At 53.0% G+C, this 25,063-nt stretch overlaps 11 protein-coding genes across 11 annotated transcripts; 6 read left to right on the forward strand and 5 right to left on the reverse strand.

Moving 5' to 3' along the window:
- Nucleotides 1-695: 695 nt before the first annotated feature.
- On the reverse strand, nucleotides 696-1,409 carry J4E87_002582 (uncharacterized protein; the record flags this gene model as incomplete). Its single annotated transcript, XM_049374218.1, has 1 exon — nucleotides 696-1,409. One exon carries the CDS (start codon nucleotides 1,407-1,409, stop codon nucleotides 696-698), a length of 714 nt encoding a protein of 237 aa, XP_049236358.1.
- A 589-nt stretch (nucleotides 1,410-1,998) lies between these two features.
- J4E87_002583 (uncharacterized protein) lies at nucleotides 1,999-2,368 on the reverse strand (the record flags this gene model as incomplete). The annotated part of the gene is made up of 3 exons (XM_049374219.1): nucleotides 1,999-2,132; nucleotides 2,181-2,311; nucleotides 2,361-2,368. The coding sequence occupies 3 exons, from the start codon at nucleotides 2,366-2,368 to the stop codon at nucleotides 1,999-2,001; spliced, it is 273 nt and encodes a 90-aa protein (XP_049236359.1).
- A 376-nt stretch (nucleotides 2,369-2,744) lies between these two features.
- J4E87_002584 (uncharacterized protein) lies at nucleotides 2,745-5,398 on the forward strand (the record flags this gene model as incomplete). Its single annotated transcript, XM_049374220.1, has 6 exons — nucleotides 2,745-3,067; nucleotides 3,195-3,357; nucleotides 3,409-3,539; nucleotides 3,588-3,791; nucleotides 3,841-4,198; nucleotides 4,295-5,398. The coding sequence occupies 6 exons, from the start codon at nucleotides 2,745-2,747 to the stop codon at nucleotides 5,396-5,398; spliced, it is 2,283 nt and encodes a 760-aa protein (XP_049236360.1).
- A 376-nt stretch (nucleotides 5,399-5,774) lies between these two features.
- J4E87_002585 (uncharacterized protein) lies at nucleotides 5,775-9,109 on the reverse strand (the record flags this gene model as incomplete). Its single annotated transcript, XM_049374221.1, has 2 exons — nucleotides 5,775-6,755; nucleotides 6,809-9,109. 2 exons carry the CDS (start codon nucleotides 9,107-9,109, stop codon nucleotides 5,775-5,777), a joined length of 3,282 nt encoding a protein of 1,093 aa, XP_049236361.1.
- A 796-nt stretch (nucleotides 9,110-9,905) lies between these two features.
- On the reverse strand, nucleotides 9,906-11,123 carry J4E87_002586 (uncharacterized protein; the record flags this gene model as incomplete). Its single annotated transcript, XM_049374222.1, has 4 exons — nucleotides 9,906-9,992; nucleotides 10,044-10,463; nucleotides 10,511-10,705; nucleotides 10,797-11,123. The coding sequence occupies 4 exons, from the start codon at nucleotides 11,121-11,123 to the stop codon at nucleotides 9,906-9,908; spliced, it is 1,029 nt and encodes a 342-aa protein (XP_049236362.1).
- Nucleotides 11,124-11,608: 485 nt separating this feature from the next.
- On the forward strand, nucleotides 11,609-12,658 carry J4E87_002587 (uncharacterized protein; the record flags this gene model as incomplete). The annotated part of the gene is made up of 2 exons (XM_049374223.1): nucleotides 11,609-11,684; nucleotides 11,739-12,658. The coding sequence occupies 2 exons, from the start codon at nucleotides 11,609-11,611 to the stop codon at nucleotides 12,656-12,658; spliced, it is 996 nt and encodes a 331-aa protein (XP_049236363.1).
- A 209-nt stretch (nucleotides 12,659-12,867) lies between these two features.
- J4E87_002588 (uncharacterized protein) lies at nucleotides 12,868-15,373 on the reverse strand (the record flags this gene model as incomplete). Its single annotated transcript, XM_049374224.1, has 3 exons — nucleotides 12,868-13,923; nucleotides 13,974-15,275; nucleotides 15,323-15,373. 3 exons carry the CDS (start codon nucleotides 15,371-15,373, stop codon nucleotides 12,868-12,870), a joined length of 2,409 nt encoding a protein of 802 aa, XP_049236364.1.
- An 835-nt stretch (nucleotides 15,374-16,208) lies between these two features.
- On the forward strand, nucleotides 16,209-17,543 carry J4E87_002589 (uncharacterized protein; the record flags this gene model as incomplete). Its single annotated transcript, XM_049374225.1, has 5 exons — nucleotides 16,209-16,213; nucleotides 16,247-16,338; nucleotides 16,423-16,777; nucleotides 16,826-17,094; nucleotides 17,143-17,543. The coding sequence occupies 5 exons, from the start codon at nucleotides 16,209-16,211 to the stop codon at nucleotides 17,541-17,543; spliced, it is 1,122 nt and encodes a 373-aa protein (XP_049236365.1).
- Nucleotides 17,544-18,422: 879 nt separating this feature from the next.
- Nucleotides 18,423-19,016, forward strand: J4E87_002590 (uncharacterized protein; the record flags this gene model as incomplete). Its single annotated transcript, XM_049374226.1, has 4 exons — nucleotides 18,423-18,459; nucleotides 18,518-18,744; nucleotides 18,794-18,818; nucleotides 18,883-19,016. The coding sequence occupies 4 exons, from the start codon at nucleotides 18,423-18,425 to the stop codon at nucleotides 19,014-19,016; spliced, it is 423 nt and encodes a 140-aa protein (XP_049236366.1).
- Nucleotides 19,017-19,337: 321 nt separating this feature from the next.
- MDE1 (Methylthioribulose-1-phosphate dehydratase) lies at nucleotides 19,338-20,162 on the forward strand (the record flags this gene model as incomplete). The annotated part of the gene is made up of 3 exons (XM_049374227.1): nucleotides 19,338-19,445; nucleotides 19,523-19,666; nucleotides 19,716-20,162. 3 exons carry the CDS (start codon nucleotides 19,338-19,340, stop codon nucleotides 20,160-20,162), a joined length of 699 nt encoding a protein of 232 aa, XP_049236367.1.
- Nucleotides 20,163-21,590: 1,428 nt separating this feature from the next.
- J4E87_002592 (uncharacterized protein) lies at nucleotides 21,591-22,436 on the forward strand (the record flags this gene model as incomplete). Its single annotated transcript, XM_049374228.1, has 3 exons — nucleotides 21,591-21,757; nucleotides 21,808-21,876; nucleotides 21,971-22,436. 3 exons carry the CDS (start codon nucleotides 21,591-21,593, stop codon nucleotides 22,434-22,436), a joined length of 702 nt encoding a protein of 233 aa, XP_049236368.1.
- Between the last annotated feature and the right edge of the window lie 2,627 nt (nucleotides 22,437-25,063).

Below are 25,063 nucleotides of genomic sequence, written 5' to 3' on the forward strand. Positions count from 1 at the left end.
AGGGAGTCATCATGTAAAAGGTATGTGAGCTCCTTGTTCGAAAACCCATGACTGTGCCTATGATTTGTTTGGTTCGTTACGCTTAAAGGACGGGAAACCACTCCGAGGACTACATTAGGACTGAAAGTGTTTGCCTGAGCCTGAAGGGGAGGTATGCTGTCCAGGCAGTATACAATAGGGATGCGCTGAATGGATGGGCTGGAGCTGACAAATGTGGGATGTGGAGCAGACGAAAAAATTGGGCGACCTTGTAGTCGCCCGGGTGTGGTATTGCAAAGCTTTCTACCATGGGAATCAACGTTGTAGTCAGCAAAGCTCGCGCACAAAGTGTTGAATATTATCTGTGTTGCTGGAAAAATTCGAATTCCTCGGGTTCGTGCCTAGCACCTGGGGGAATTTGAAGTGATTGTTAGCATATAACATGGTCTCAAATGTCTGCGCGTGTGACGGGATCATGTCTATGGTGAATCAAGTGCAATGCGTTCAAGGACATCGCGTATCAATTCTAACTGTTGTGTAAAATAAAGAAGTAGTGTGAAGCTTTTCCCAAGTCTTGCTGTATGCCAGCGATAACGCAAGGTGCAGGGAATGTCTCCATGCCACACCATCGCGATAACTTCGAGAAAGCATGTTTCCTAGGCCCATATGGGGCAAATGCCCTGATACCACCCTTCCCGCTAACCCTCGTCCTTCCCTTAGTCTTGCGACCACCTCATCGGGTTGGCACGAACACCTTTCGCACCAGACGCCGAGGCAACAGCGCCCCTGCTATTCTTCTTCACCTCAGTCACTCGAACAGGCGGTCCCTGGCGTTTCTTGTTGTCCCTCTCGATTTTCTTGATCAGGTCGGGGGTAATCATGATCGGCTTGCGGGGGCCGTGACTGCGTTTGGCCTTTGCCGGCTTGGGTGGCGTGGAGTCGACGACTTTGACGGTTTCGGCGATGTCTGATGGATGTGTCGACGAGTCTGTTGGTTCTTCAGAGATTGCCTCGAGATAAGAGCTTGCGAAGGCAGGGGCGGCAGCCGAGCGACGAAGGGATGCGGGTACAGATGTGGACCGCGCAACAGGCCTCAGGAAGGCAGTCGGGTCCACCTTCGTTGTGCGTTCGATGCCTTCCTCATAAGTACTGGAGGGAGCGATGGCGATGGTGGATGATGCTCTGGGAGGGGTGACTTGGACGAGAGACTCCTCGGATTTCTTCCCACATGTCGAACACTGTGACTGCTTTCGTGTGTTTTGGGAGGAGACAATTTTACGAACAAAGCTGAACCAGCGCCTAACAGACGACTTGTCTTTTCGTTGGACGCGGGTGGAGGCCTTCAAATCGGCTTCGTCGGTGGTAGTGCTGCTGTCGGTGCTCGCGCTCAGCCGAGCAAGGTCGGCGTTGGTGGTGGTAAGAGAAGCCATAGCTAGCGATGGGATGTAAGATAGACAGAGGAAGTCTTATATGTGTCTGAGGAAAGTCATACAGAAGAAATTTCCAGGCGCACAGCTAATTTATGGATGCTACCGCTCTTTACGCTGCCACCATCAGGTGGTCACGCTGCACTAAGTGATGACTGAAACCATGAGGCTCGTAGGCTGCGAATACATCATACGTAAATTGGCGTGGTAGTAGAGCACCTACTGTTGGCTGAACCAGATCCACATCGTGGTATACCGAACTTTGAGTTCGCCAAAGTCAGGCGACAGTGATCGTGGGAGACGGCCCAGGGTATGAAAAGGATCCAGAGCCAAGGCGCACTCATTAAACGCAACCATAAATCTATGAGTCGTGAGCGTTAGGTAGCGAGAGGCAAGTGCATGTGAAAGGCACAAAACACGGCCAGTGACCTGATGGCTGCGAATGACTGCGATGGAATACCAAACCAATTCAAGACAACTCTGTGGGCCGAACAAGATCATATGGTTAAAAAGTGGTATTCCCTGAATGATCCTATAGCGCCAGCCCAATGCCCATATTCTTATACACCAATATACAAGGTCGTGTATTTCGCTACTTGCGCGCTTCGACCGCCTGCTGGAGTGCTTGGGTGGTGCCCAGTGGCTGTGCGGCTCGGTCTAGAGGCTTGTCCGGTACGATGACATCCTCGAACTCATCCTGTGAGATGGCATTGATGGTGTATGTGTCTATGCGCAATTAGTCAATGCTCTAGGCAGAGAAGGCGTGTGCCATACAGATGCCAACAACCAGGGTGCAGATAGCGAAGCCGGTGATGGTGTTTTTGATCAGGTACGGCGCGCGGGTTCGCAGCAGGGCCGGCGATGCCCGCATGCGGTCGTCATAGTAGGTCGAGCGGAAGGGTTTGCTGTCGACGTTAGCATACACCCTCGATGTACATGCGCAATGCAACTTACTATCCCATGTTGGCGTGCTGAGACTCTCACTGCTTTGCGGGGAATCGCCAATGTCTCGCCGCGGTGGTGAACTTCCACCACGCTAGGCGGTCTTGGCGGCCAGGCGTAGATCATCAAGGCACTGCCGCGAACCCTCCGCGTCACTCACCTCACCCGCAGCTGTAGTCAACAACACCAGTCGCGCAATCCCCCTTCGCTTCTCCACGCTCTCTACGCCTCTTTAATTATTAGCTTTGCTGGGAATGGGAGCGCCCTTGACGTCGGATACCGGGCTTTGTCGCGTTCTTAGTCTGACTGCCGTGCGCGCGTGAGGCAGCGTCACTTCTCTTCACCCTTTCGAAGAAACAAAGCTCGTCTCGTGTGCACTCGCCATCAGCCATCGCCATGAGTTCGCAAACGATACAGCAGATGGAGTCCGCCCGGTCGCTCGCGTTAGGCGACGGTAGATACTATCCTACCATCATACCGGGCGTGCTCCCCATCATCGGCTACAGTGAAGACCAGAGCATCGAGATACAGCGCTGGGGTGCCGACTTTCTAGCCGAGGCTTTTGCGTCGCCAACATGGCCCCAAGACGTCAAGCAGAACAGCGCGCCCTCTGTGCTGGCTACCCTCAAAGCCTACCTCGACAATGTTGAAGACAAGAGCGTCATCAAGAGCGCCATCCAGGCGGCTGCCAGCGTGTATCCGCTTGTCTACAAACACATGTAAGTGACCTCCCAGGCATCAGATAGAAGTCCCCATGTCAAATATGCCATGCGCATCTTGAGGTCCCCTTGCCAGATGCCTATGATTGCAATCCAGCGAACACGTTCTTATACTTGCATGTGTCAGTGTCTCCGACGCCAGCGATGCGCAGAAATGGCAGCTCATGGCCGGCATCAAGTCCAACATTTTGCGCCGGATGGACGCAGCCGCGCCCGGTGTGCGAATATGTTGCGTCAAGTTCCTCCAGCAAGTCGTCCTGGTACAGACACCGGGCGTGACGGACCCTAGGGTAAATACTACACTCTACCCAATGTATAGACAGCCATCTGATCCCTTGCAGCGCGCCGACCCGAACGACATCTCCCTCTCCCTCGTATCCCGCGACCACCCCCTCATACCCTACGCGAGCCTCGAGGCTGAAGGACACGGGCTGTTGGACAGGTTGCTGGATATCATACACGGAGATCACAGGTTAGATAGACAGTCGCAGACTGCTGGAATGCCTCTAACAGAGACTAGTGACGGCTTGCTTGTGACTGCCACACTCAACAGCTTGGGCATGCTAATCCACCGCCGCCCAAATGTTGCAAATAAGATTTTGAACAGTGTCTTCAACTTCAACCCTCTCAAGCTCGCCAATTCGCCCATGACGCCCAAGAACAAGGTCATCATGAAGTCGATTGAGCGCACAACAAGGGCACTGCTTGTAAACATCATAAAGAGGTATGTCTGCCTTGCTATATGATAGTACTGCTGATGCTCATAAACGTAGAAACTCCCCAGATAACCCCATCAACGGTCGGATACAGCAGTTCCTCGAACGCATGCATCGTACACGGGTTGAAGTGTTCGATGAATCTAACCGTAAACGTCCAGCACCGGTTGAGCCTACTGATGGTCTTGATCCGGCAAAGAGGCAACGATTAGTCGCTGAGCCTCCAAGTCGCACGCCATCCGTCCAGCCACTACCGCCTGGTGAAGTGAGCTGGCGACAACTGTATACACTGAACGCTGAGGGCAGCACTGCGAACTTTGATGTACAAAACTTCAGGGATCCCGAGCAATTGCTGAGGATAGTCGTGCCTGTTCTGCAGTCGGTGAACCCACAGAAGCTTGAACAAGCTATCAACGTATGTGATGTTCCCTGTCCAATCCAGACCCACGTTGGCCTATACGTTTCAGGTCTTATTGGAGGTGTCAGTCGTAGCCGTGCTAACATCATCTAGGCCGTCCGCGCTCGTTATCAGACACTCAAACAGACCGCACCAAGTCGCCCTGTACAGCCTCCATCGACCGCCGCCGCAGAAGACGAAGAAGAATACGAGCCCGACTTCGAGCCCGAAGACGCTGAACAACTCATCAACAAGCTCGATGGCATCCCCTCGAATCCCTTCTCCTCACAAGGCGGACCGTCAACCGCGTTAGCACCCTACAAGCTGCCCGAGGCACCTCCGTTATCAGAACAGGATGTTCAGAAGTACGGTGACATGACCGTACATCGAGCCTTCGGCATGCTGAGCAGTGTAGATGAGACACAGAAGAGCAAAGTCGCTAAAGGCGGCTTCAACCGACTTGCGGCCACCGATTACAACAGAGACGCCTGGGTCACTATACTCTCTCGGCTAGCTACACGAGCCAGCGCTGGCCTAGACGACCCGGAAGAGGGCATCAAAGATGAATACGCCGTTAAGAACGCCAAGGGCAATATGCACATCAGCGATGCGGTAAGAGATGGCCTCTACCAATACATACTGTACAACTGGAAGTCACGCATCGACGTCGCCATCTCATGGCTCAACGAGGAATGGTACAACTACATGGTCCTCGCCGAGTCCGCCGAAGACACTGCTACAAACGGTTCGTCCAACCACCACACATCGCCGAAGCCACCAGGGAACTACCACCGCTGCGCCCTCCGCCTCATCGACGGCATCCTACCCTACATCGAACATACCGATAAGATCATCATCCGCTTTCTCTCTGAGATCCCCGCCATCGACTACAGCATCCTGGTGCGCCTCAAGAAGATGGCCGAAGACCCCGAGCGCATCGACTTGGCGTGTAACACACTCCACTACCTGTACATGTTCCGTCCGCCTGTCCGCAAGATCGTCGTCGATATCCTGGCAGAGATGTGGACGGAGAATGAGAGGGCGAAACCTAGTGCGCAGAAATTGCTGGTTAGGTGGAGGCCTGAGGTGCTTGGTGAGGGTAGGAGCGTCAGTATGCCTACTATGGTCAAAAATGAGAGTAGCGCGGGTGCTGGTGGGGACGCGCAGATGGTTAAGGAGAGCGCTAATGGCGCTTTGGAGGTTAAGGCTGTTTCGTAGATGGGGAGATGAGGAGAGGAGACTGGGGCGGAGACGAAGGGAGGAACATACCATGGGTTTGGATTCGAGGCGTTCGTTTCTTCACGTGTATACCTATGGGGTTCTTTCATGGGCCAGTGTTACGATAGGAAGTAGGGGTGCACCACAGTACGATAGGAGAAAATGACGGAGGAAAGCTGAGGGACCAGAAGAGAGATGATGGCGCGTGGTCCCACGGAGATACAGTGCAGCCAATGTACAACATTCCAATTTGTTCAAGACATGAATCCGCATTCATCCATTGGCACTTTTACTTTACGTCGTAGTGATCGTTTCTAAGCTAATACATCTCCATCGAAATCACGAGATCCTCCTCTCTAACAAACACACACACCATCTACTCAATCTTCATCTTCTGAAACTGCTCAATACTTGCCTCCCAATTCCTCGCCTCCAGCTCCGCAGTCTTCAGCTTTTCCTTCTCCTGCTCCTTGACCGCATCACTAACTTTCTGCTCCCACTCGTCATCCATAATCTTCTTCTGGCGCGTAATCGTCTCATTCGCCTTGACGAGGCGGTCTTGAGCCTTGGTAATCTCCTTGTCGAGCTCAATGCGGCCCTTGACGTCGAGGTACGCGGTCGCGGCGGTGCCGATTGTGTAGACGGCGCACCCGGAGGGGATGGAGTCGGTGGGAGATAGAATTTTGATGTCTGCCACAGTTTTGCCGGCGAGGGAGCGGATGGAAGGGAGGGAGGTGGGTGTTGAGAGGGTGGCGTGGGTAGAGTCGTCCAGGGACTTGATGTAGGTAGATGCGCCTTCCTTGATGGCGTATTCGGCGGTCAGGGAACGGAGACCCTTAGCGCTGTCGACGAGGAGCTCGTATTCGGCGTTTGCGGTCTCGTCTTCGAATTCTGGCTTGTATTGGGGGAAGGGCGCGATGGTGATCGAGGGGGTGGAGTCGCCTTGACGGCGGGGGAGACGCTGCCATAGCTCTTCGGTGAGGAAGGGCATGAAGGGGTGGATCATGTTCAGTCCTCCCTCAATGGCGGTGTAGAGTGTCTGTTTCGCGCTTTCCTTCTGCTCTTCGTTGCCCTCGTCGAAAATGGCTTTGCTGTTTTCGATGTAGGTGTCGCAGAGGTAGACGTAGAAGTACTTGTAGGCAGCCTGGGTAGCCAGACTGAACTCGCGTGCCTCCAAGTGGTCGTTGATCTTCTTGGAAGCGACGTTGAGCTGATGCAGAATGTATCGCTCAGGTAGTGACTCTGAGCCTCCCTTTGTGACCTTCTCTCGTGGTGTGAAGTTGTCTCCCAGACGTCCAATGACGTACTTCGTGGCCTGGTAGATCTTGTTACAGAACCTTCGGTATCCGTGGATGACCTGATGACTAGTCAGTATACAACATCGAGAACAATAGATAAGGGATCACCTACGTTGACATCGAACGAGATGTCACCTCCTCCTGTGGTGTACCCAACAAGAGCCATGCGCAACGCATCAGCACCACATTCGGGAATACCCTGGGGGAAGGCTGTCTTCTGGTACTTCTCCGCCTTGGTCAACTCCTTGGGATCAAGGTTACCAGCGCGAAGCTGGTCGTGTAGCTTCTGCAGAGTGATACCATCCATGATGTCAACAGGGTCTACAACGTTACCCAGCGACTTGGACATCTTCCTGCCGTCAGAGTCACGAATGAGCGAATGGCAGTAGACCTCCTTGAATGGGACCTTGCCGGTGAGGTACAAGGAGAGGAAGATCATCCTAGCAACCCAGAAGAAGAGAATGTCCCATCCGGTCTCGAGAACAGACGTGGGGAAGAGCTTCTCCAGATCGGCAGTCTGGTTGGGCCAGCCGAGGGTGGAGAATGGCCACAGGCCGGAAGAGAACCATGTGTCAAGGACATCCTCATCCCGTGATAGCGTGAACTTCTTGCCCGGGAACTTCTTCTCAGCCTTGGCCCGCGCCTCCTCTTCTGTGCGGCCGGTGATCCAGAGCTCGTCCTCACTTCGGTCACCCGCTTGACCTTCGATTTCGACAAAGTACGCGGGAATCTGGTGACCCCACCACAGCTGTCGGGACAAGCACCAATCTTGGATGTTGTTCATCCAGTGCATGTAGACCTTCTCGGAGGTGGCGGGCCTGATCTTAATGTCGCCCTTCTCGACGGCTTCGATAGCGGGCTTAGCCAGGCTGTCCATCTTCATCCACCATTGAGGCTTCATGATAGGCTCGATGACGTCGCCAGATCTTGAGCAGATGGGGACCTTCATGGGGTTGGGCTCCGTCTTTACGAAAAGATCCGCCTTCTTCAACGCATCAACGACGGTGTAACGAACATCGAAACGCTTGGCGCCTTCGAATTGACCAGCGTTCTTGTTCATAGTTCCGTTGTCGTTCAAGATGTTGATGAACTCAAGACCGTGCTTCTTTCCAAGGTTGAAATCGTTGGGGTCGTGCGCTGGAGTAAGCTTCACAGCTCCGGTACCAAACTCAGGGTCGACATAGTCGTCAGCGACGATAGGCATGAGACGGTCGATGAAGGGGTGACGGGCTTTCTTTCCGACGAGGTCCTTGTAACGGTCGTCTTTGGGGTGAACAGCGATACCAGAGTCACCGAGCATTGTCTCGGGACGTGTTGTAGCGATCTCGATGAACTGGTCGGTACCTTCGATGGCGTACTTGAAGTGAGTAAGAACACCGAACTCAACCATCCTCTCGTACCCAGGCACAGAAAGCTTGGTAGGTCCAGCCAGATCCTTGTTGTCGACCTCAAGTGTACTAAGAGCCGTGTTGAGAGCCGTACACCAGTTAACCAATCTGTTACTGCGGTAGATCAAGCCATCCTCATGTAGGCGTACGAAGGTTTCCGTAACAGCCTTAGAGCAGTTCTCGTCCATGGTGAAAGCCTCGCGTGTCCAATCGAACGATCCACCCATTCTGCGCAGAGTGTTGGTGAGATGTTGATGGTATTCCTCCTTCCACTCCATAGTCCGCTCCAGGAACTTTTGGCGACCGAGATCGTATCTCGTCTTGTTCTCCCTCCGCTTGAGCATCTTCTCGACGACGGACTGTGTAGCGATACCAGCGTGGTCGCAACCAGGCAGGTAGAGGGTGGTGTATCCCCTCATCCTATGCCACCGTATGAGGACATCCTGGAGACTCGTAGCGAGCGCGTGTCCGCAGTGTAGCTTTCCGGTAACGTTGGGTGGGGGGATGGGAATGACAAAGTGACCAGGTCCCTTGACGTCTCCGTTCTCGGCGAACTGAGGCTTGAAGAAGCCCTGGGAATCCCACCATGCATCCCATGCCGACTCGACGACCTTGGGTATGTATGCCTTTGTGTATGCGTCGTCCAGGGGCCTCAGCCTCTTCTTCTCGCCCTTGGGTGTCTCTTCGACGTATTCTGGTAGTTGCTCCTCCTCCTTGCCCTTCTTCTTCTTCTCTTTGGCTGGAGCGGCGGCATCCTTGGAGGCACCGGCAGCGGCTGCCTTCTTTGCCTTGAACTTTGCGTCCTTCTCGGCCTTCTTGCGCTCCTTCTCCAGTTCCTTGGCGGACTTCTCCTTCTTCTCTACGCCCTTGTCGTTCTCACGGCCAGGCGCATGTTGGCCGGTAGCCTCGTTCTCGGCAGCGCCAAGGATGTCCTTCTTGACGTCTGCGCTGAGCTCGGGCGGCGGCGCAGTGTTTGGCGTCGTCTTCTCGCCGGTCGAGTTGTGGGAGGACGCGTTGAGCGCCATGGTTGCGGTCGAGTAGTGGTGTTTGTGGGTGAGCACGCGCTCAGCGTGAAGCGGCGTGTAGGTTCGCGATAGGCTGCGGATTGGCCGTCTCAATTGCAATGGGCGTCTGGCAAGAATTTGAGAATCGAGGTTTCGTCTGCAGGCGGCGCGCAGTGTAGTGGGCGCGGTGCGGGGCAACATTAACAAAAAAGTGCCTGGGTGTGAGTCGTCCAAGTCCGGCCTGCGTCACCCCACATCCTGGAGCTCGGACGGACCCCGCCTACGACGACGAACCATTGAGCCATGCTCGTCGCTCCATGACTGCATACAACACAGTCATGGCGGGACACAGTCATTGCCAGACGATAGGAGCTCTCCGATCTCACATCGGGAATGCCCGACGATGATTCATATGCGATGAAAAGCAAAACACCAGGTGAGGTGCACAAGTCGAGTCAGAGATAGTAGTGTCACAAAAAGATTCATCATTGACTACCGTAGGCATAAGACACTTCTAGCAAGAATGAGCGTCCACCAACACCCCAATATGCATTGAGCCGAGTACTTGTTGAGCTTTGTTTGCTCCCATGCGCCTGCGATGTACCATTGCGCTCCCCATCGCTTATACAAGAACGATACCTAGCACCTTGCCCTATGCACTGCCGCTCCGTGATGTGCGCCGTGTGCTTGTACGCCGGCACCTCGGTTGTGTCTCAAGCCAAAAAAACTTGGAACGGATAGATGGGAGACCGAGTATTTCGTTGCTGTAACTTTTATGCTATTACATAAAGTCTAATTACGTGAATGGGTATCTCAATCATGCCGCGGTGCTGTTTTGCTGCGCAGCCTGTCGGACGGGCGCAAAGTAAGGATGTTGCATAGCCTCTTGGGCAGTCAGTCGGTCCTGATACATGTTAGTCTTTGACACCGCATCTTTACATATGACAGAACGCACCTGGTGATCGTATCGCAGCAGTTTGTCGAGGAAGTCAATCGCATCGTTGCTGACAAAGCGCTGGTTCTCGGCATTGATGAACGAGTGCCACGGCTTCTTGGGATACCGACTAAGTATGTCGTCGTACTGGGCGTCTAGCTCAATGTCGTACTTGTCGAGATAGTCAAACAGGTCCTCCGTTCCAAGCACCTTGGCAATCTTGACGAGCTGGTCAGAGTTGCTGTTGCCGTGGAAGAATGGTTCCCGCCTGAAGATCATTGAGGCGAACATGGCACCCAGCGACCACATATCAAGCGAGTAGTCGTACTCTTGGAAATCGACTAGTAGCTCGGGGCCCTTGAAGTAACGTGACGCGACACGGACGTTGTATTCGGTTCCTGCATGGTAGAATTCCGCTAGACCCCAGTCAATTAGGCGCAACTAGTACTCGTTAGCTGTGCTCCTCTGCTCTGATAGGATGTGCCCACCTTCCGCTTCTCATGGTCGATCATAACGTTATGAGGCTTGACATCACGGTGCATGATGCCTTTGCTGTGGCAGTAGTCGAGGGCCTTGAGCAGCTCGAAGATGTAGTATCGCACGTCGTAGTCCTGGAACTTGGGGTACAGACTTCTGAAGTCGGTATTGTTGACGTATTCGAATATCAGCGAGGGTGTTTTGCTCTGTTGATCGCTGGTCAGCTTTTCTCTCGAGCACGCGGCAGCGGTTGGGCCTCAGTACCCAGTCGCCAATCCAGTCGGAGCCGTCACTAACCTGGTTGTCGCGCACCACGTCCAACAGCGAGACGATGTTGGGGCCACCCGACAGATTCTGCAGGATCTTGATCTCACGCTTTATCTTCTTCTTCTTGACAGGCTTGAGGACCTTGATGACGCATTTCTGGTAGTTAACCACGTTGATGCCCTCAAAGACCTCCGAGTACTTTCCGCGGCCAATCTTGCGGACGACCTCGTAGTTCTCGAGCACGCCCCAGGAGATGTTCACCGAGTCGTAGTCCCAGTACGACCGAGGCATGTTCGCGTTGACATCGGCGTAGACGCGAGCGAGGCTTGTAGCCCCGCTACTGTTGTTCAACGCCATTCGGGTAACAAAGCAGTTCTCCGGGAGATCTGTGGAATTCCACTTTGCGCGTTCTTCGAGGTCTGTACTGAGATCTCTGCGCCAAGGGGCTGTTGTATCGAGCGAGGGGTCGTATAGTGGGGTGAGGAAGCGGAGGACGTCGGGACCCTGGGAGAAGAGGGCAAGGCCTGCAAGCGCACCAAGGACAGCGAGCGCAAGGAGCGGGTATGGAGGAAAGCGCGACAGAGGGCCGTCACGGCAGTCGCGATGGGCCTCGTGGTTGGGCGGGGGTGCCTGGGTGTCGGCGGTGGTGAGCTCTGGCTGCTCGTGTTGGTGGTGGAGGATGGCTTGTGGGCGTTAGACTAGTACCAGGCAAGGGCCAAGCTTTTCCGGCAGGCGGGCCCAGGTGCTGATGACGATCCCTTCTATCTCACTTACAATTATTTAGCTTGCGCTGCCGCACTTCCCTTTCCACCTCTGCAGTAGTCATTCTAGCTAGTGCAGCCATGTTTCACGACCTGAATGTTCCCTGGACGGACGCGACGCGCGAGCTGCAGCGCACAGTAGCTTTCCTCGACGAGTGTGAGCTCTTCGAGTTGTAGTTGAAGGCGCCGGCGGTAGACTGACGCGGTGCAGTAGGATACGACGTCGTTGCTCTCACGCACACCTACTCGGGGAAACTGCCGACTGATATAGTACGTCGAGGAAACTGCGACCCTTTCACCTTCCTCTTTTCAATCGCTAATGCGCTGCTCAACCAGAGTTCGCCTGTACCCACAAAACTCCCCTTCCCGGTCCCTCCACGCATGCGCATTCTACGACGATGCAACATCTTCCTTACCGACTCGGCCTCCAACTTCCGCATACCACAGCTCCAGCAGCAATATGACCTCGTAGCCGCCCGACCCACAGACGACCGCACCCTCCAGCAAGCATGTCAGAGTCTGGACGTAGACATAATTTCACTCGACCTGACCCGGCGATTCGAGTCCCACTTCAAGTTCCCTACGCTGGGGACAGCTATATCCCGTGGTATTAAGATCGAAATATGCTACAGCCAGGGTATCATGTCGAGCGATCCCGCCGCAAAGCGCAACCTGATTAGCAATGCGACACAGCTCATACGCGTGACCCGCGGTCGGGGCCTCATATTTAGTTCGGAAGCGAAGAGCGTGCTAGGCATACGCGCACCGAGCGATGTCATCAACCTAGCTTCTGTGTGGGGACTCGGCACAGAGAGAGGCAAAGACGGTCTTACAAAGGAGCCTAGGAGTGTAGTCGAGTATGCGCGATTGAAGCGCCAGAGCTTCAAGGGCATCATAGATATTGTCTATGGTGGAGAGAAGCCAGCGCAAAGCTCTGCGGCTAAGGGCAAGGACAAGCAAGATCCGAAGGGGAAAGCAAACAAGAACCAGAACGGCAAGCGGCCAGGCGAGAGCTTAGAGGGCACTCCCCTGCACGAGACCAAGGCGGAAAAGCCAATCTCGAAGCGCCAGCAAGCCAAGAACAAAAAGGCAAAAGTACAGGAGGGAGGTGGAGAAGTGACAGAATCCTGAGGATGGAGTATTTTGACTCTATCCAGACAGACGGCCGATGATACCCATAGACACGAGCAGCAATGCACAAGAGAGATCATACCCACACCTTTGTGTTCTCTCAACATTACTACCTCGCAGGAACACTCAATGCTCAACTGCTACAATCAACTATATAACATAGAAACTAACAAAGCATAGACATCTGTATATTGTAAGAAATGAGACATCTACCACCACCACATCGCTGCCTGAACCTCCGGCGTCGGCTTTACCAACCTCCTTCCGAGATTTACCGTGACTCGACTCTGTAGCGCAACAGTGCTGATATCGAAAGGTAGAGGCTCTTCAACGGGCGTAGGTGCAGGCGCACCGGCTGCGACTTGGCTCTGAGCCTGCGCGCTTGTTGTTCCTTTTGGAGAAGGAGAGGGAGAAGTTGCTGATGCAAGCGATACCTCGACAGATGGTGTGACACTTGCAGATGATGATGTTGCAGCCGCCGACGAAGCAGAAGCAGAAGCAGATCCGCTAGCCATCATAGTTACACCCGCTCCAGCCGCACTCGTCGTAGTTCCTGCGACAAGGCCAGGCCGAGTCAGTGTAGCCGAGTCGATAGCTACGGTGCTGCTTGAGCTTGTCGAAGCAGCCTGCTGTGCTCCAGGGGGTGGTGAGCCCCCGGCCTCAACTGTTACAGCACTGCCCACGACAGTCTGCATGGTACTTTGACTCATTGTTGGCGCGCTGCTCATGGATCCTAGTTGGAAGGGCTGGGCCTGTGGTGCGGACATGGGGAAAGATCCAGCCGGACACATGCAAGCGCAGTTGCATTGAGAAGCTGCTGTAGCAGCGGCTGCACCACCAGATCCTGCGACGACGGTGACTGCAGCCGCAGCTTTCGAGGTAGTTGTAGCTCCCGCGAGGCCAGCGGCAGTTCCATTGCTTCCTCCGCCTGCGACAACGGTGACCGCGGCTGCTGCACCACCCGAGGATGCGGTACCGTTCGTTCCAGATCCTGAACCGGCGACAACAGTAACCGCGGCTGCTGCTCCACCTCCACCAGAAGCGCTAGCAACTCCAGCAGTACTGTTTCCATCGGCTTTGACTGTGACTGCCATGCCTACTGCAGTTGTTGTTGTTGCAGCAAGACCTCCGGCCGTAAGCTTGGCCGAGTCGATCGCTGGAGTACTGGCGGAAGTAGAGTTTGAAGCACCTTGAGCGCCAGCTGCGAGCTCTGATCCAGCCGATACAGTTACAGCAGCTGCAGGTGCCATGGCGGCTGCTGAACCCTTTGGTAATGTTAGCGATGACTATATTGAGACCTCGAACAACAACGTACAGTAGAGTTCTTGCTTTCCGCTAGACTGGCTGTCTGCATAGGCTCAGCAGCGGGCATAGCGGCCCCCTTAGCACCCATACTGCTTGAGTTTCCAGCAGCCATACCTCCCATCTGGGAAGGCGCATTCGTCCAGGGAATAGGGGTCACTTTTGGCAAAGCAGACTTCCCAGCGGGAAAGACTGTCTTTACCGCCTTTGACGAAGCGGAAGCCTCTGCCGGCTTCTCGACGGCGGCGGACGATGATGATGCAGTGGCAGCCTCTGGTGCCTCGGCCGCAGCCTTCGAAGATGTAGCTGAGGCTTCTTCGGCAGCTGATGACGAAGCTGATGCTTCTCCCTTGGCTGGTGACGATGCCGGTGCTGCTTCTGCCGGTGCTTCCCCTTTAGCTGAAGACGACGTAGTTGGTGCCTCTGCCTCCGCCGGTGCTGAAGCAGATGCTTCAGCTGGTGCTTTTGCGGCGGTTGACGACGATATGGCAGTGGCTTCTCCGGCTGCTGGTGACGATGCTGACGTCGCTTCAGCTGGGGCTGATTGCGATGCTGCTGCTGGCGCTTCTCCAGCGGGAGGTGTCGTTTCGGCTGCGCCCTGCGGCGGTGCTTCGACAAGCGTTGCTGCAATCTCCTGGCCATTGGGTTGAGTGACGATAGTCTGAACTATCTGAATAGTTTGAAAGTTACTACCATTTTGTGGTGCTCCAGACTGGGATGGTAGTTGGCCTTGTCCATTTGGTGCGAGTTGATTCGCTAGGTCTCCAGCAATATCGGCGCTGCCACTCTGACTAGAACCGGGTTTGGGAGCCAGCTGGTTTGCAAGATCTCCAGCAATGTCGCTTGACTTGATGTCACCTGCTGCTCCTTGGTCGGCACCCTGTGGCGTTCCTTGCGCACCACTCTGGCCCTGAGGCTGCGGGTTGTTAGTCTGGTTTGTCGATGGACTCTGCTTTTGCCCATTAAGCCCAATAAGGATATCGTCAACGCTCGTGGAGCCCCCACCGGCGATCTGGTTTGCGAGGTCTCCGCCGACATCATTCGTGTTGATGTCTCCGTTGCCACTCCTTTGGCCTTGTCCTTGGCCTTGCGCGAGCCCATTCAACAAGGCGTTTGCGTCCAGGCCGTTCTGTGCAAGCCTGGCGGCGATGTTTCCATTGTCCAGTGCACTGGCTTGCTCGGCAGCAGGTACGTTGAGTGCTTCTGTATCCCGTCGTTGCCAGTCGAGTCCCGATACCAAGTTGTCGATACGTCTGCCCGAGACTTCGGTTCGTATGTGAGTGTTGTGAAGATCAAGTACTGCCTGAGTGACCGTCTATACGCAGTCAGTGAAGAGTCCCTACAAGCAGATGATATACGTACTGCACTCATGAGCAGCAGGGCTGGTACCCAGGACAATCGAGTTCTAGCCATTGTAGAATCCTTGACGAAGTGAGAACCGGAAACGATAGAAAGAAAATTAGTAATTAGTACATCAACAGTCCAGCTGGAGTAGAATCGAAGGCAATGTCACAGACATGCAGAACTTCTCAGTACCTGCACAGCAGAAAGACCGAAGAGTTGAAGATGGAACGGAAACGTGTGGACACACAATGGAAACAGATAGTCCGGATGCAAACGAATGTAAGCTTCCGATAGTGCGAGAGCGTGCCAAACCGTTCAAAGGTTCATGACTGAGGCGAAAACTATCCTACTTAACGGGTCCGACATGTCAGCCCCGCTCAGCATGTTTCTAACCGTGTGGTGCTGGTTTCGAGCCTTCGCGGCTACTCGAACAGTGTTCAGGTGCGTCTCAAGGGTCGGAACGGTGTTCCTCAAATGGAGTCCCAGCGCGCAGTAGTGCAGCCGGTGATGGCATTGTCGGGTCAGCCTAGTCATCAGGGTTTGTTCCAGGCCAGTAACGCGCGACCCATGATCGACAGGCCCGCGAAAAGCGATTTTGGTGGTAGTCAAGCTTCACGATCGTCTGGCCAGCCGCTATGGTGGTGTAGTCTGACACGCGATGTGCGCGAGGCGATGGGGTTCACACCGGAGGCGTTTCACTCTGTGGAACATGGCGTTTTCTTCCTTCCGCTCGTGCATGAACGAAATCGATCTTCCATTACCGATCTATTTCCGCCCAAGTGCCGTGCGATAGAAAAGGCTTATCAATCGCGAGGTTGCAAAGTCGCGTTGTGCTGTGAAGCATGTGCGTAGGGCTGGTGATCGCGGGAGAAAGTCGTGCCTAGTAATCGTGGCTTGGCGGCCGATGACGTGCGTCATTACCCTGGGCCTGACGCTTGCCAGCCCCTGGGGCCAACTTCCATCGCAAAGAATACGATTCTCGCTCGTCGGAGTCGGCCAAATTTTGCCAGCGCAGCGTGGAACGTTCGGCTTCCGTATGTAGCGACGTAGCTGTAAGCTCTAGGCTTCTGTATATGTAGGCGCAACTCTGCTGTCAAGGTCCGCGCACACAACAACAGATCGTCCAGAGGTCATCATGGCCGCCATACACGTCCTCGATGACTATTATCTTGCCATCACCTTCCTCGTCACTGTTGCATACCAGCTGATCGGCTTTGCGATCGCCTTCTCGTTCAAATTCGACAAACTTACTGATTTTGCCGGCGGCACCAACTTCATCCTTCTTGCGATTATCACGCTTTCGTGCAGCGAGAACCGCGGCGATGCGCGCAACATTGTGGTATCGCTGTTTATCATGCTGTGGGCGGCAAGGTTGAGCGGCTTTCTTCTTTTCAGGATTCTCAAGACTGGCAAAGACGATCGTTTCGACGATAAGCGGGACAAGTTCTGGTCGTTTCTGGGATTCTGGGTGTTGTGAGTAGCTACAGACGTAAGCTGGGTGTCGTTACTGATGGGTTACAGTCAAATGTTCTGGGTCTGGACTGTATCCATGCCGGTCACTATTTTGAACTCGCCTAAAGTCAGTCGATTCAATCAGCCAGACTTTGGAACAGGTTGTGATATCGCTGGCATCATCCTGTGGTCAATCGGTTTCATCATGGAAAGTGTTTCCGACGTCCAAAAGTACAGGTTCCGTACTGCTCACGGTAGCGACGGCGCCGTCTGCAACGTCGGGTTCTTTGCCTGGACGCGCCACCCGAATTACTTCGGCGAGATGCTCATCCAATTCGGTAGGTGCTGCTCATTAAGTTTCTTAGGACCAAAACTGATTATGACAGGTATCTTCACGATCGCTGTATCTCCGGCTGCAAACAACTACGTCTCGGGCGGTGCATATGACGCTCTGTACGCGTCTATTCTCGGTCCATTCTTCCTGACTCTGCTGCTCATGTTCGTATCCGGTCTTACGCTGCAGGAACGGCCTGGCGCAAAGAAGAGATACGAGAAAGGCAACCGATGGCCCGAGTACGAGCAATACCTCCACCGAACGAGCATTCTCATACCTTTCCCGCCACAGCTATACGCCAAGCTTCCCGTCATTCTAAAGAGAACCATCTTCCTCGAGTTCCCAATCTATGTCTTTGACCCAGCCAAGCATGCGGACCAAGACAAAGTGCAAGCCAGAAACGCGGAGGAAGGTCAAACCAGGCCGAGTGATGAGCAAGGCCTTAGATCTTGAAGTATCAGATGTTCGATATGATGATACCCCTTTCTTGATTCTCAACCTTTATATAAACAACGTTGTTAGAGCGCTTCGTACCGCATAATCGTAATTCAATATTCTCCCGAAAGGCATGCCCAAAAGAAAACCAGCATTCGATTATGCGAAATCGTCATGGTGCAATCAAAACTTTACGTGTAGGGTAACAAGCCAAAAGGCGGTTTCTGTGTGTTCTATGCTAGATCTGTGTACCGACGTAGTCTGATGAACCACACGTCGCCTGCCCCTGCGTTAGGGGTGGCAAGAGCTCCAAGACTACAGATCCCAGCAATCCTCGTGCAGCGCATCTCTCGCCAAAGCTTCCACCGACCTCCGAGCAAGCCGTGTCCATGTCGGCGATGACATGTGAGAATGCAATCACCAGGTCGAGCAGTGGGATACAGCCCGCTTAGTCAGTCGCTGGGCGAATCAATCCACCCGGCCTTATCGCGCGAACATTGAAGATCACCTCACGCCATCGCATAAACTACACCCACGGGACGATGAGAAGAGTCAAAACCATCGAAATTTGTACCTCATGCTCGCATCTTTCCTTGGCTCGACGTCTTAGTTGGACGACTAGCAGCCATGAGCCTGTTGGCGCCTGTTTTCAACTCGGAAACTACTTCCATCCCGCGTCGCCAATCGATTAGAGCACCTGGAGATGCGATTGCGTCATTGCGTCACTCTGAGATGGCCTGCTTGTAGGACTGGAGGAGCAAATATAAGAGCCTGAAAACGCGCTTCGCCCTGCCGTTCGACCACCCTAGCATATCCTACATCCTTGACACCAATTCTTTGTCATCTCAACAAGACAACATTTGTTTTCACAATCATTGCGCAAGCTAAACCATCAGAATGACTACTACCCCAATTCACTCAACTGGCCGTGGAGGTATGCCATGCATGATACTTCAATATGCAACAACAGGAAAAGCTGATCGCTGACGTAGGCGCCGGCAACATTGGCCCCGACACCAACGTCTACACTGATGGAGGCATGGTTCGCGAGGGCGTTCAAGGCGAATCTCTCGATGGAGATTTTTCCACTGGCCGTGGGGGAGCTGGCAACATTGGAAAGTCACCTCGCGTTGGGCCGCAGTCTGACGAAGGTCGTCGCTCAGTAGACATGGTTCCTGAGATCAATCAGCGCAACGCGCAAGAGGAGTTCCACACCGGCGTACGTCATGTTATATGAGTAATATCAACCTCAACTGACATAATTGTAGCGAGGTGGAGCCGGAAACGTCTACAGTAAGTTCTGGCTGTACGAAGTGCATGTGAGACATATACTGACTTCGTACCCCTACCTCTGCAGAGGAGAAGCATGGCGGCCACAGCCAGTCACCCGACCGCAAGGGATTGGGCGACAAGGTCAAGGAAGTACTTCATTTGGACAAGAAGAAGGAACATGAGCCATCTCCTTTGGCACAGAACACGACTACGAACTAGATATGATACCCAAGTCAAGCGACTTTCCTGGAGGACTGGTAGTGGTATGAGCGTTGGACATCGATGATACCTCAGGCTATCGTCTCTCAATATGAGACAGCCTTGTTTTCTGTTTGGCAATTAATAGACACAGACACTCTTTCAACCATGTCCTTGAGTTTTGTATGACCTACCTAGATTGATGTCTGCATTGTGCCTGACTATGGTGGGATGCACACTAGCGCGGACCACGTGGGGTAGTCGCGATCGCAAGTCGCGTCATTGGGCTCCAGAAAATCCACCAAACTTCACCCTTCGACAACACCTTTGCGCAACATCACAATGAGTTCCAGCGAACATGACGCCGAGGCCCTCGTGCACTCCGATGATCCAAGTCACCCAGCGAACCACATCTGCACGCTCTGCGCAACGTTTTATAGCCTGGGCTGGGTACGATGATCTCCAGGCGTCAGGGGGACGCGAATGAAGACACGGTCGAGTGATGGCTAACACGGAGATTCCGCCAGGTGACAGGCACTGGCGGAGGAACGAGCATACGCCATGAAGACAAGATATACATTGCGCCCAGCGGCGTACAGAAAGAGCTCATGAAGCCTACCGACATGTTTGTTATGGACTTCAACAGCAAGGAGTACTTGAGGAGACCACAGGTATATCGCGCCATGCTGGACCACGGGAAGGTAGCTAAGAAGCATCTAGGTCCTGAAACCCTCAGCGTGCACGCCTCTCTTCCTCGCAGCCTTCGAACGCGGCGCCGGCTGCTGCATCCATACACACTCACAATGGGCCGTCCTCGTGACCCTCCTCGTCGAACGCGATTTCGGAAAAGACGCGTGCTTTGAGATCGAAGAGATCGAACAGATCAAGGGCATACCGAAAGGGAGAGGGAAGCAGGGTAACCTAGGTTACTATGACCGTCTGCGTATACCCATCATCGAGAACACCGCGCACGAAGAGGATTTGAGGGAGAGCTTGGAGGAGGCGATGGAGAAATACCCCGATTCGTACGCGATTCTTGTCAAGAGACACGGCATCTACGTGTGGGGCGACAACGTACACAAGGCGAAGACGCAGTGTGAGAGTATCGATTATATTCTGCAGCTGGCGGTGGAGATGAAGAAGTTGGGTCTCCCCTGGACAAAGTGAAGAGACAGCAAAACTCAGGCCTAATGCGTTGCGTACACGAGTGGGGTAAACATGAGGAGCCATGTGAAGAGTGTGTGTATTGGAGGGAGAGTTCTTTGAGCTAGTCTTGAGCCGCCATATCTTCCCCAATCGTTTCGCTCTCGATTTTCTTCATCAACCAAGCGTGTACAGTGATATCTTTGTTGTTTCCGCATGAAGCCATCGAGCCCTGCCCCCACAGTCTGTCCCGAGTCGCCCCTACTCACGGAACGCAACTTCGACTCCCTCTCTATGAAACGGCGCCCACGAAACTCGAGTATCAAAACTGCATTTCCCCTGAATCCCATTCGCATGACAAGAACACGCAATCACGATTTTATGTAAATTGGGAAATGTTGACAGTAGACCAGGAATTACCAGTCGTATGATCCATCGCAGATCCTGTTCCATAGGATCGTAGTAGTTTAGAAACTCTTCCTTGAGATTGTTGGAGTATTGATAGGAGGCTTGAGACCTGTCAGCCTCCATGAGTTCTTTTTGAAACGTCAGAAGAGCGCCAATGGTCCTCACGGAAATGGATCGTATCATCGCGAAGTGGGCATTTCGGATTCGATCTCGAAAACGCTTGAAGGCTTTGTAATCGTGGAAAGCAAAAGTGTTCTCGCGGTAGAAGATCAGAGCAGCCTCGGAGTAGATTTGTCGGCAGGTGCGAGGGAGGCTGAGCTGCCCTAGATTGCTTTTGAAGAGTTGTGTCGATGTGGAGCCATATTTGCGATATTTCAATCGTTTGAGGTTGGGATACACGGTTATACCACCGAGGGCGTAGCACCATATCTTTGCGCGGAGCTCGCCTGGTAGTCGCAGGAGAGGAGAGTTCACACTGTTGTCTTGGGCACTGGATACTGTTAGAGAGGCATGAGGATCGTTAAAGTCTTTACTTACATCGTCACAAGATGGTCTGGCGTTTGTGAAAGATCCAATAAGCCATCCTCTTTTTGCTCTTCGACTGGCGTCTTCTTACTTGAGGCGCTTGCTTGATCACACTTCTTGTGGGTTTGAGAAACCATGGGTAGTCTTGCGCCTGTGGTACTTATCGTTCGATTGGAGTTACTTTAGTTGGGCTTTTGACCGAACGACTCGGTGTATGTTCAGGGAATTGTTTCAGGTATTGGAGAAGGGGTGGTAGAAAAGAATTCAATCTTTGAATATGAGTTGAAGCGACCAAGGGCCTGAGCGAGCACACACAGTGGCAAGTACGGCGACTATTCACTCCGATACACTGACACATGCTTCTGCAGCTATGGCTGCCTTACTGCACGATGAATGGTCCACTCTACTAAAGACATCAGCTGACGTACCTAGGAAGCCCCCCTCGGTACTTCAGCTCGGCCCCTTTTGACTTGACCTCGATATCTCCATTCTGTGTCTCTACTTGGAACTGCCACCACTATGAACAAGCCCAAGCTCCCAGAAGAGGTTACTCAGCCCGTCACTGAAGCGCGCTACAACATGCGCAAGCGTCCTGCCAAACCGATCACGGAGTCTTCCAAGCGCGTCCATCGTACTCGCGGCGGTCTCGTCTCCTTGCGGAAAACACCAAAAAACCTCGTCTCCACGTGAGCCCTTCAGAAGCAGAAGACTTGAATACAGCTAATAGCATCCAAAGCGTCAAGTCCAACACGCAACACTCTCCCCTTCTCCGTCTTCCCGCCGAACTTCGAAACAAGATCTTCAGGTATGCTTTGAGAGGCGGCCGGTATATACACCGTGGGTAAGAGATATTACTGTACGATGTGAGACATTCGCTGACTTCATACACCCATGTTTAGGCACGGAGGCACCCGCGAATGGCGCCACCTCAACAGCGATAACGACGTCTTCCGGTCAACACCTGCCAACATCGCCCTACCGCGCGTCTGTCGTCAAATTTACTCCGAAACAGCTATTCTAGTATACTCCGAGAACTTGTTTTCCTTCAATAACGTCTTTGAACTCGATCGTTTTGTTGCTTCACGCAAACATGCTCAGCTCGAAGCCATGACGATGATTATGGTTGATATAAGTTGGGGCGCGTTTCAGAGTGGAAGCGAGGCTCTGAAGATGGTGCTTAGGAGCCTAGGCAGATGCAAGGGGTTGAAGAAACTGTATATGGGAGAGCTTAGGGGTCTATGGAGCACCAAGAAGGAGTTTGCTCGTGTGAAAGAAGCGGAAGCTGCAGTTGCAAAAGGCCAGGCAGGTGATATCGAGGTTACATTTGTGTCGCCATACACATTGGAACCTCTGCCGTGGTCATAGCACTGGTTAGGGAGACAGCTCAATCCCTTTAGTTGCGTTCGGTGAGGTGCGCTTGCCTCGCACATTTCAATAGACTATGGTGTCAGGTCATTTCATGCGATCGTATATTGCTTGTAAATTTCATAAGCCCGTGCACACCTAGTCCAGCTCCTTCATTTACCTGTTAATCTGCCAGTCTTCTGCCTTCTACCTTTATCGAGAACACTTTACCATACCCTGATCGGCAATCAATACATCCAATAGACCCAACCAACCAAATCAAACCAACGGAGTTTCCATGGAGGATTCAGGAGAACTTCAGGACATAAACCGCCTGAGTACTTCGCATGCTGAGCGCATACGTCGGTGAGTTCAAGAGTTCGCACATCCGCTACAACTCACTTACAGTCTAACAGAACCCAAGAGAACCAGGCAAACTCCCCTCTCCTCCGTCTTCCACCTGAGCTTCGTAACATCATCTACGAGTATGTGTTACGTATGAATCATCCGATAGAGATGATAAGAACAGCGATGAGGGACCGAGCCGGCCCCAAGCGGTATCTTCTCGCCCTCCTTGGAAGCTGCTCGCAGATCAACACAGAGACCGCTATGCTGCCTTACACTCTCAACGTCTTTGCTATGACGGGTTGGATAGCATGTTCCAATACATGGAAGCTACTTCATCATACCGGTCAGAAGCAACTACAGGCTATCAAGAGGTTGCAACTTAGGACATTTGTGGGGAGTATGGTCATGGGGCTAGAGGGCGAGCTCGCCTCTTTAAGGGGCTTGGAGATAATTGAGGTACGGGACAGCCGTGGTCAGTGGAACGAGAATCTGATCCGGCGGATAAATATGCATTTGCCAGGCGTTGTTATTTCTAAGAGTGAGGCGTTTCCTTAGAAACCGCTGAGAGGTCTTCGGACGAAAAGACCCTCACGATCGAACGCGAAAGACAGAGAAGAAGGCCTCGGGAGGTAGGGGAAACTGCATTTGGAAGTTAGACATCGAGTATTTGTGCTGACTGGGTACCGTGGACCCGTAATGCCTGAGGAACTAGGGCCGAGTAACGATGTAGTCAAGAGACACATAACTTGATATATGGCTCGTTGAATCGAATGAGATTCAAATAGAATTTTGAATATGTGATAGATATGAGGATGAATCTGTACTACATCATGGTGCAAATGACTTTCGCGACAACCCTTGTTAGTTGCGCATTACGTCATCAATCCTGGCATACCTACGCTAACCAAAGTCAATATCCCTGAGCGGATGGCGCCCAGGCCTCTGACATTCATCTACGAAGCCAGAGAACATGCCTCAATGGTCGCAAAGGTGTATCTTCTTTGCGTTACTATGATGCACACTATTCGAAAGGTATGAGTCGAAGCTTCATAGCTTTACAGGAAGACCGGTTCGACGTTACCACCCGTGGACGCCTGCTACTGACTCACCATTCTTGCGCCTCTGTGTCATCTCAACAGACTGTGTTGGTTCAACTTGTAATGTTATCTGGTGAGCCTGGCTGGTCATTTGGTGGCTACGCGCACTTCTGGAGGTGAGTCACTACTACTGCATTTCTGGTCCTTCCAGCCAGCGCGAACCGCTAGTGAGTATGTCGAGTGTAAGCATCCACAAAATCCAAGGAAAGAAAGAGCCATATTAAGCTGTATAAGCTTCCTTGAAATCGCACTACTGCAGTTATCACGCATATGCTGTATGCTATCTGCGTCCTCAAATATGTCGACGAGCAACTCTACCCACTGGGGTGAAGATCCATCGACGTCTGCGCCCGCGGCAGAGAACACCTACTCCACGCAGTTACAATCTCCGCTATTCCGCCTACCTCGAGAACTTCGCGATATCATCTACGAATACTATGCGGAAGGCAGGCGATCGTACGAGTACAACAAGGATACGAATAGGTTGCGCTACCGGGATGCAGCTGCGCGCGCAGAGAACCTCGGTCTAGTAGTGGCTTGTAAAATCGCAGCGGCAGAACTGAAACAAGTCGCTTTCCAGAAAGCCAAATTTAGTACACGATGCTCTATGTACGACATTCCGGAGTTCATGGGGTTGCGCTCAAAGGTCGCTCGCCTTCATTGCCGTAAGTCTTGCATTATATCATTATCCAGAGGTCTCGCTAATGCCGCGCTACTCTCCAGTGACAGACTTGGTTCAAACTCAGCGACAACGCATGTTAGTCTGCGTGGCTGAGTTGCTGCAAGACTCTGACTTTATCGATATCGAGGCGCGCTATCCAAACATGGGTACATTTGTGGGCGACATATTACCATATGCAGTCACTCGGCGACGTGATGTGTGGGCGCCTTTGATGAGAATGATATGGAAAAACGACGTTGCCAATCAAGCATGCATCGATGCCCTGCTGTTGGCATTAAATCGCGCGAACAACCGCAATCCAGAGAAGTTCGCCCAGCTTACGAGTGGAGTGTTCGACCAAGGAGTATGTCCTGTCGGGTGCGCTGTAAACCAAGAAAACCTTTTCAAGGAAGGATCGTTGAACGCCCTGCTCTCGTGGAAGCCCGATTCATGGTGGACACCTCGAGATGAAGATCTGTCCCGCATTGAGCGCCTTCTCTGTAGGCAGAAAGATCCTCAAGCACCACGTGCTGTGCATGAGG

This window comes from Alternaria ethzedia (assembly GCF_023757985.1).
Source record: "Alternaria ethzedia strain BMP 0044 chromosome Unknown scaffold_4, whole genome shotgun sequence".
NCBI lineage: Eukaryota > Fungi > Ascomycota > Dothideomycetes > Pleosporales > Pleosporaceae > Alternaria > Alternaria ethzedia.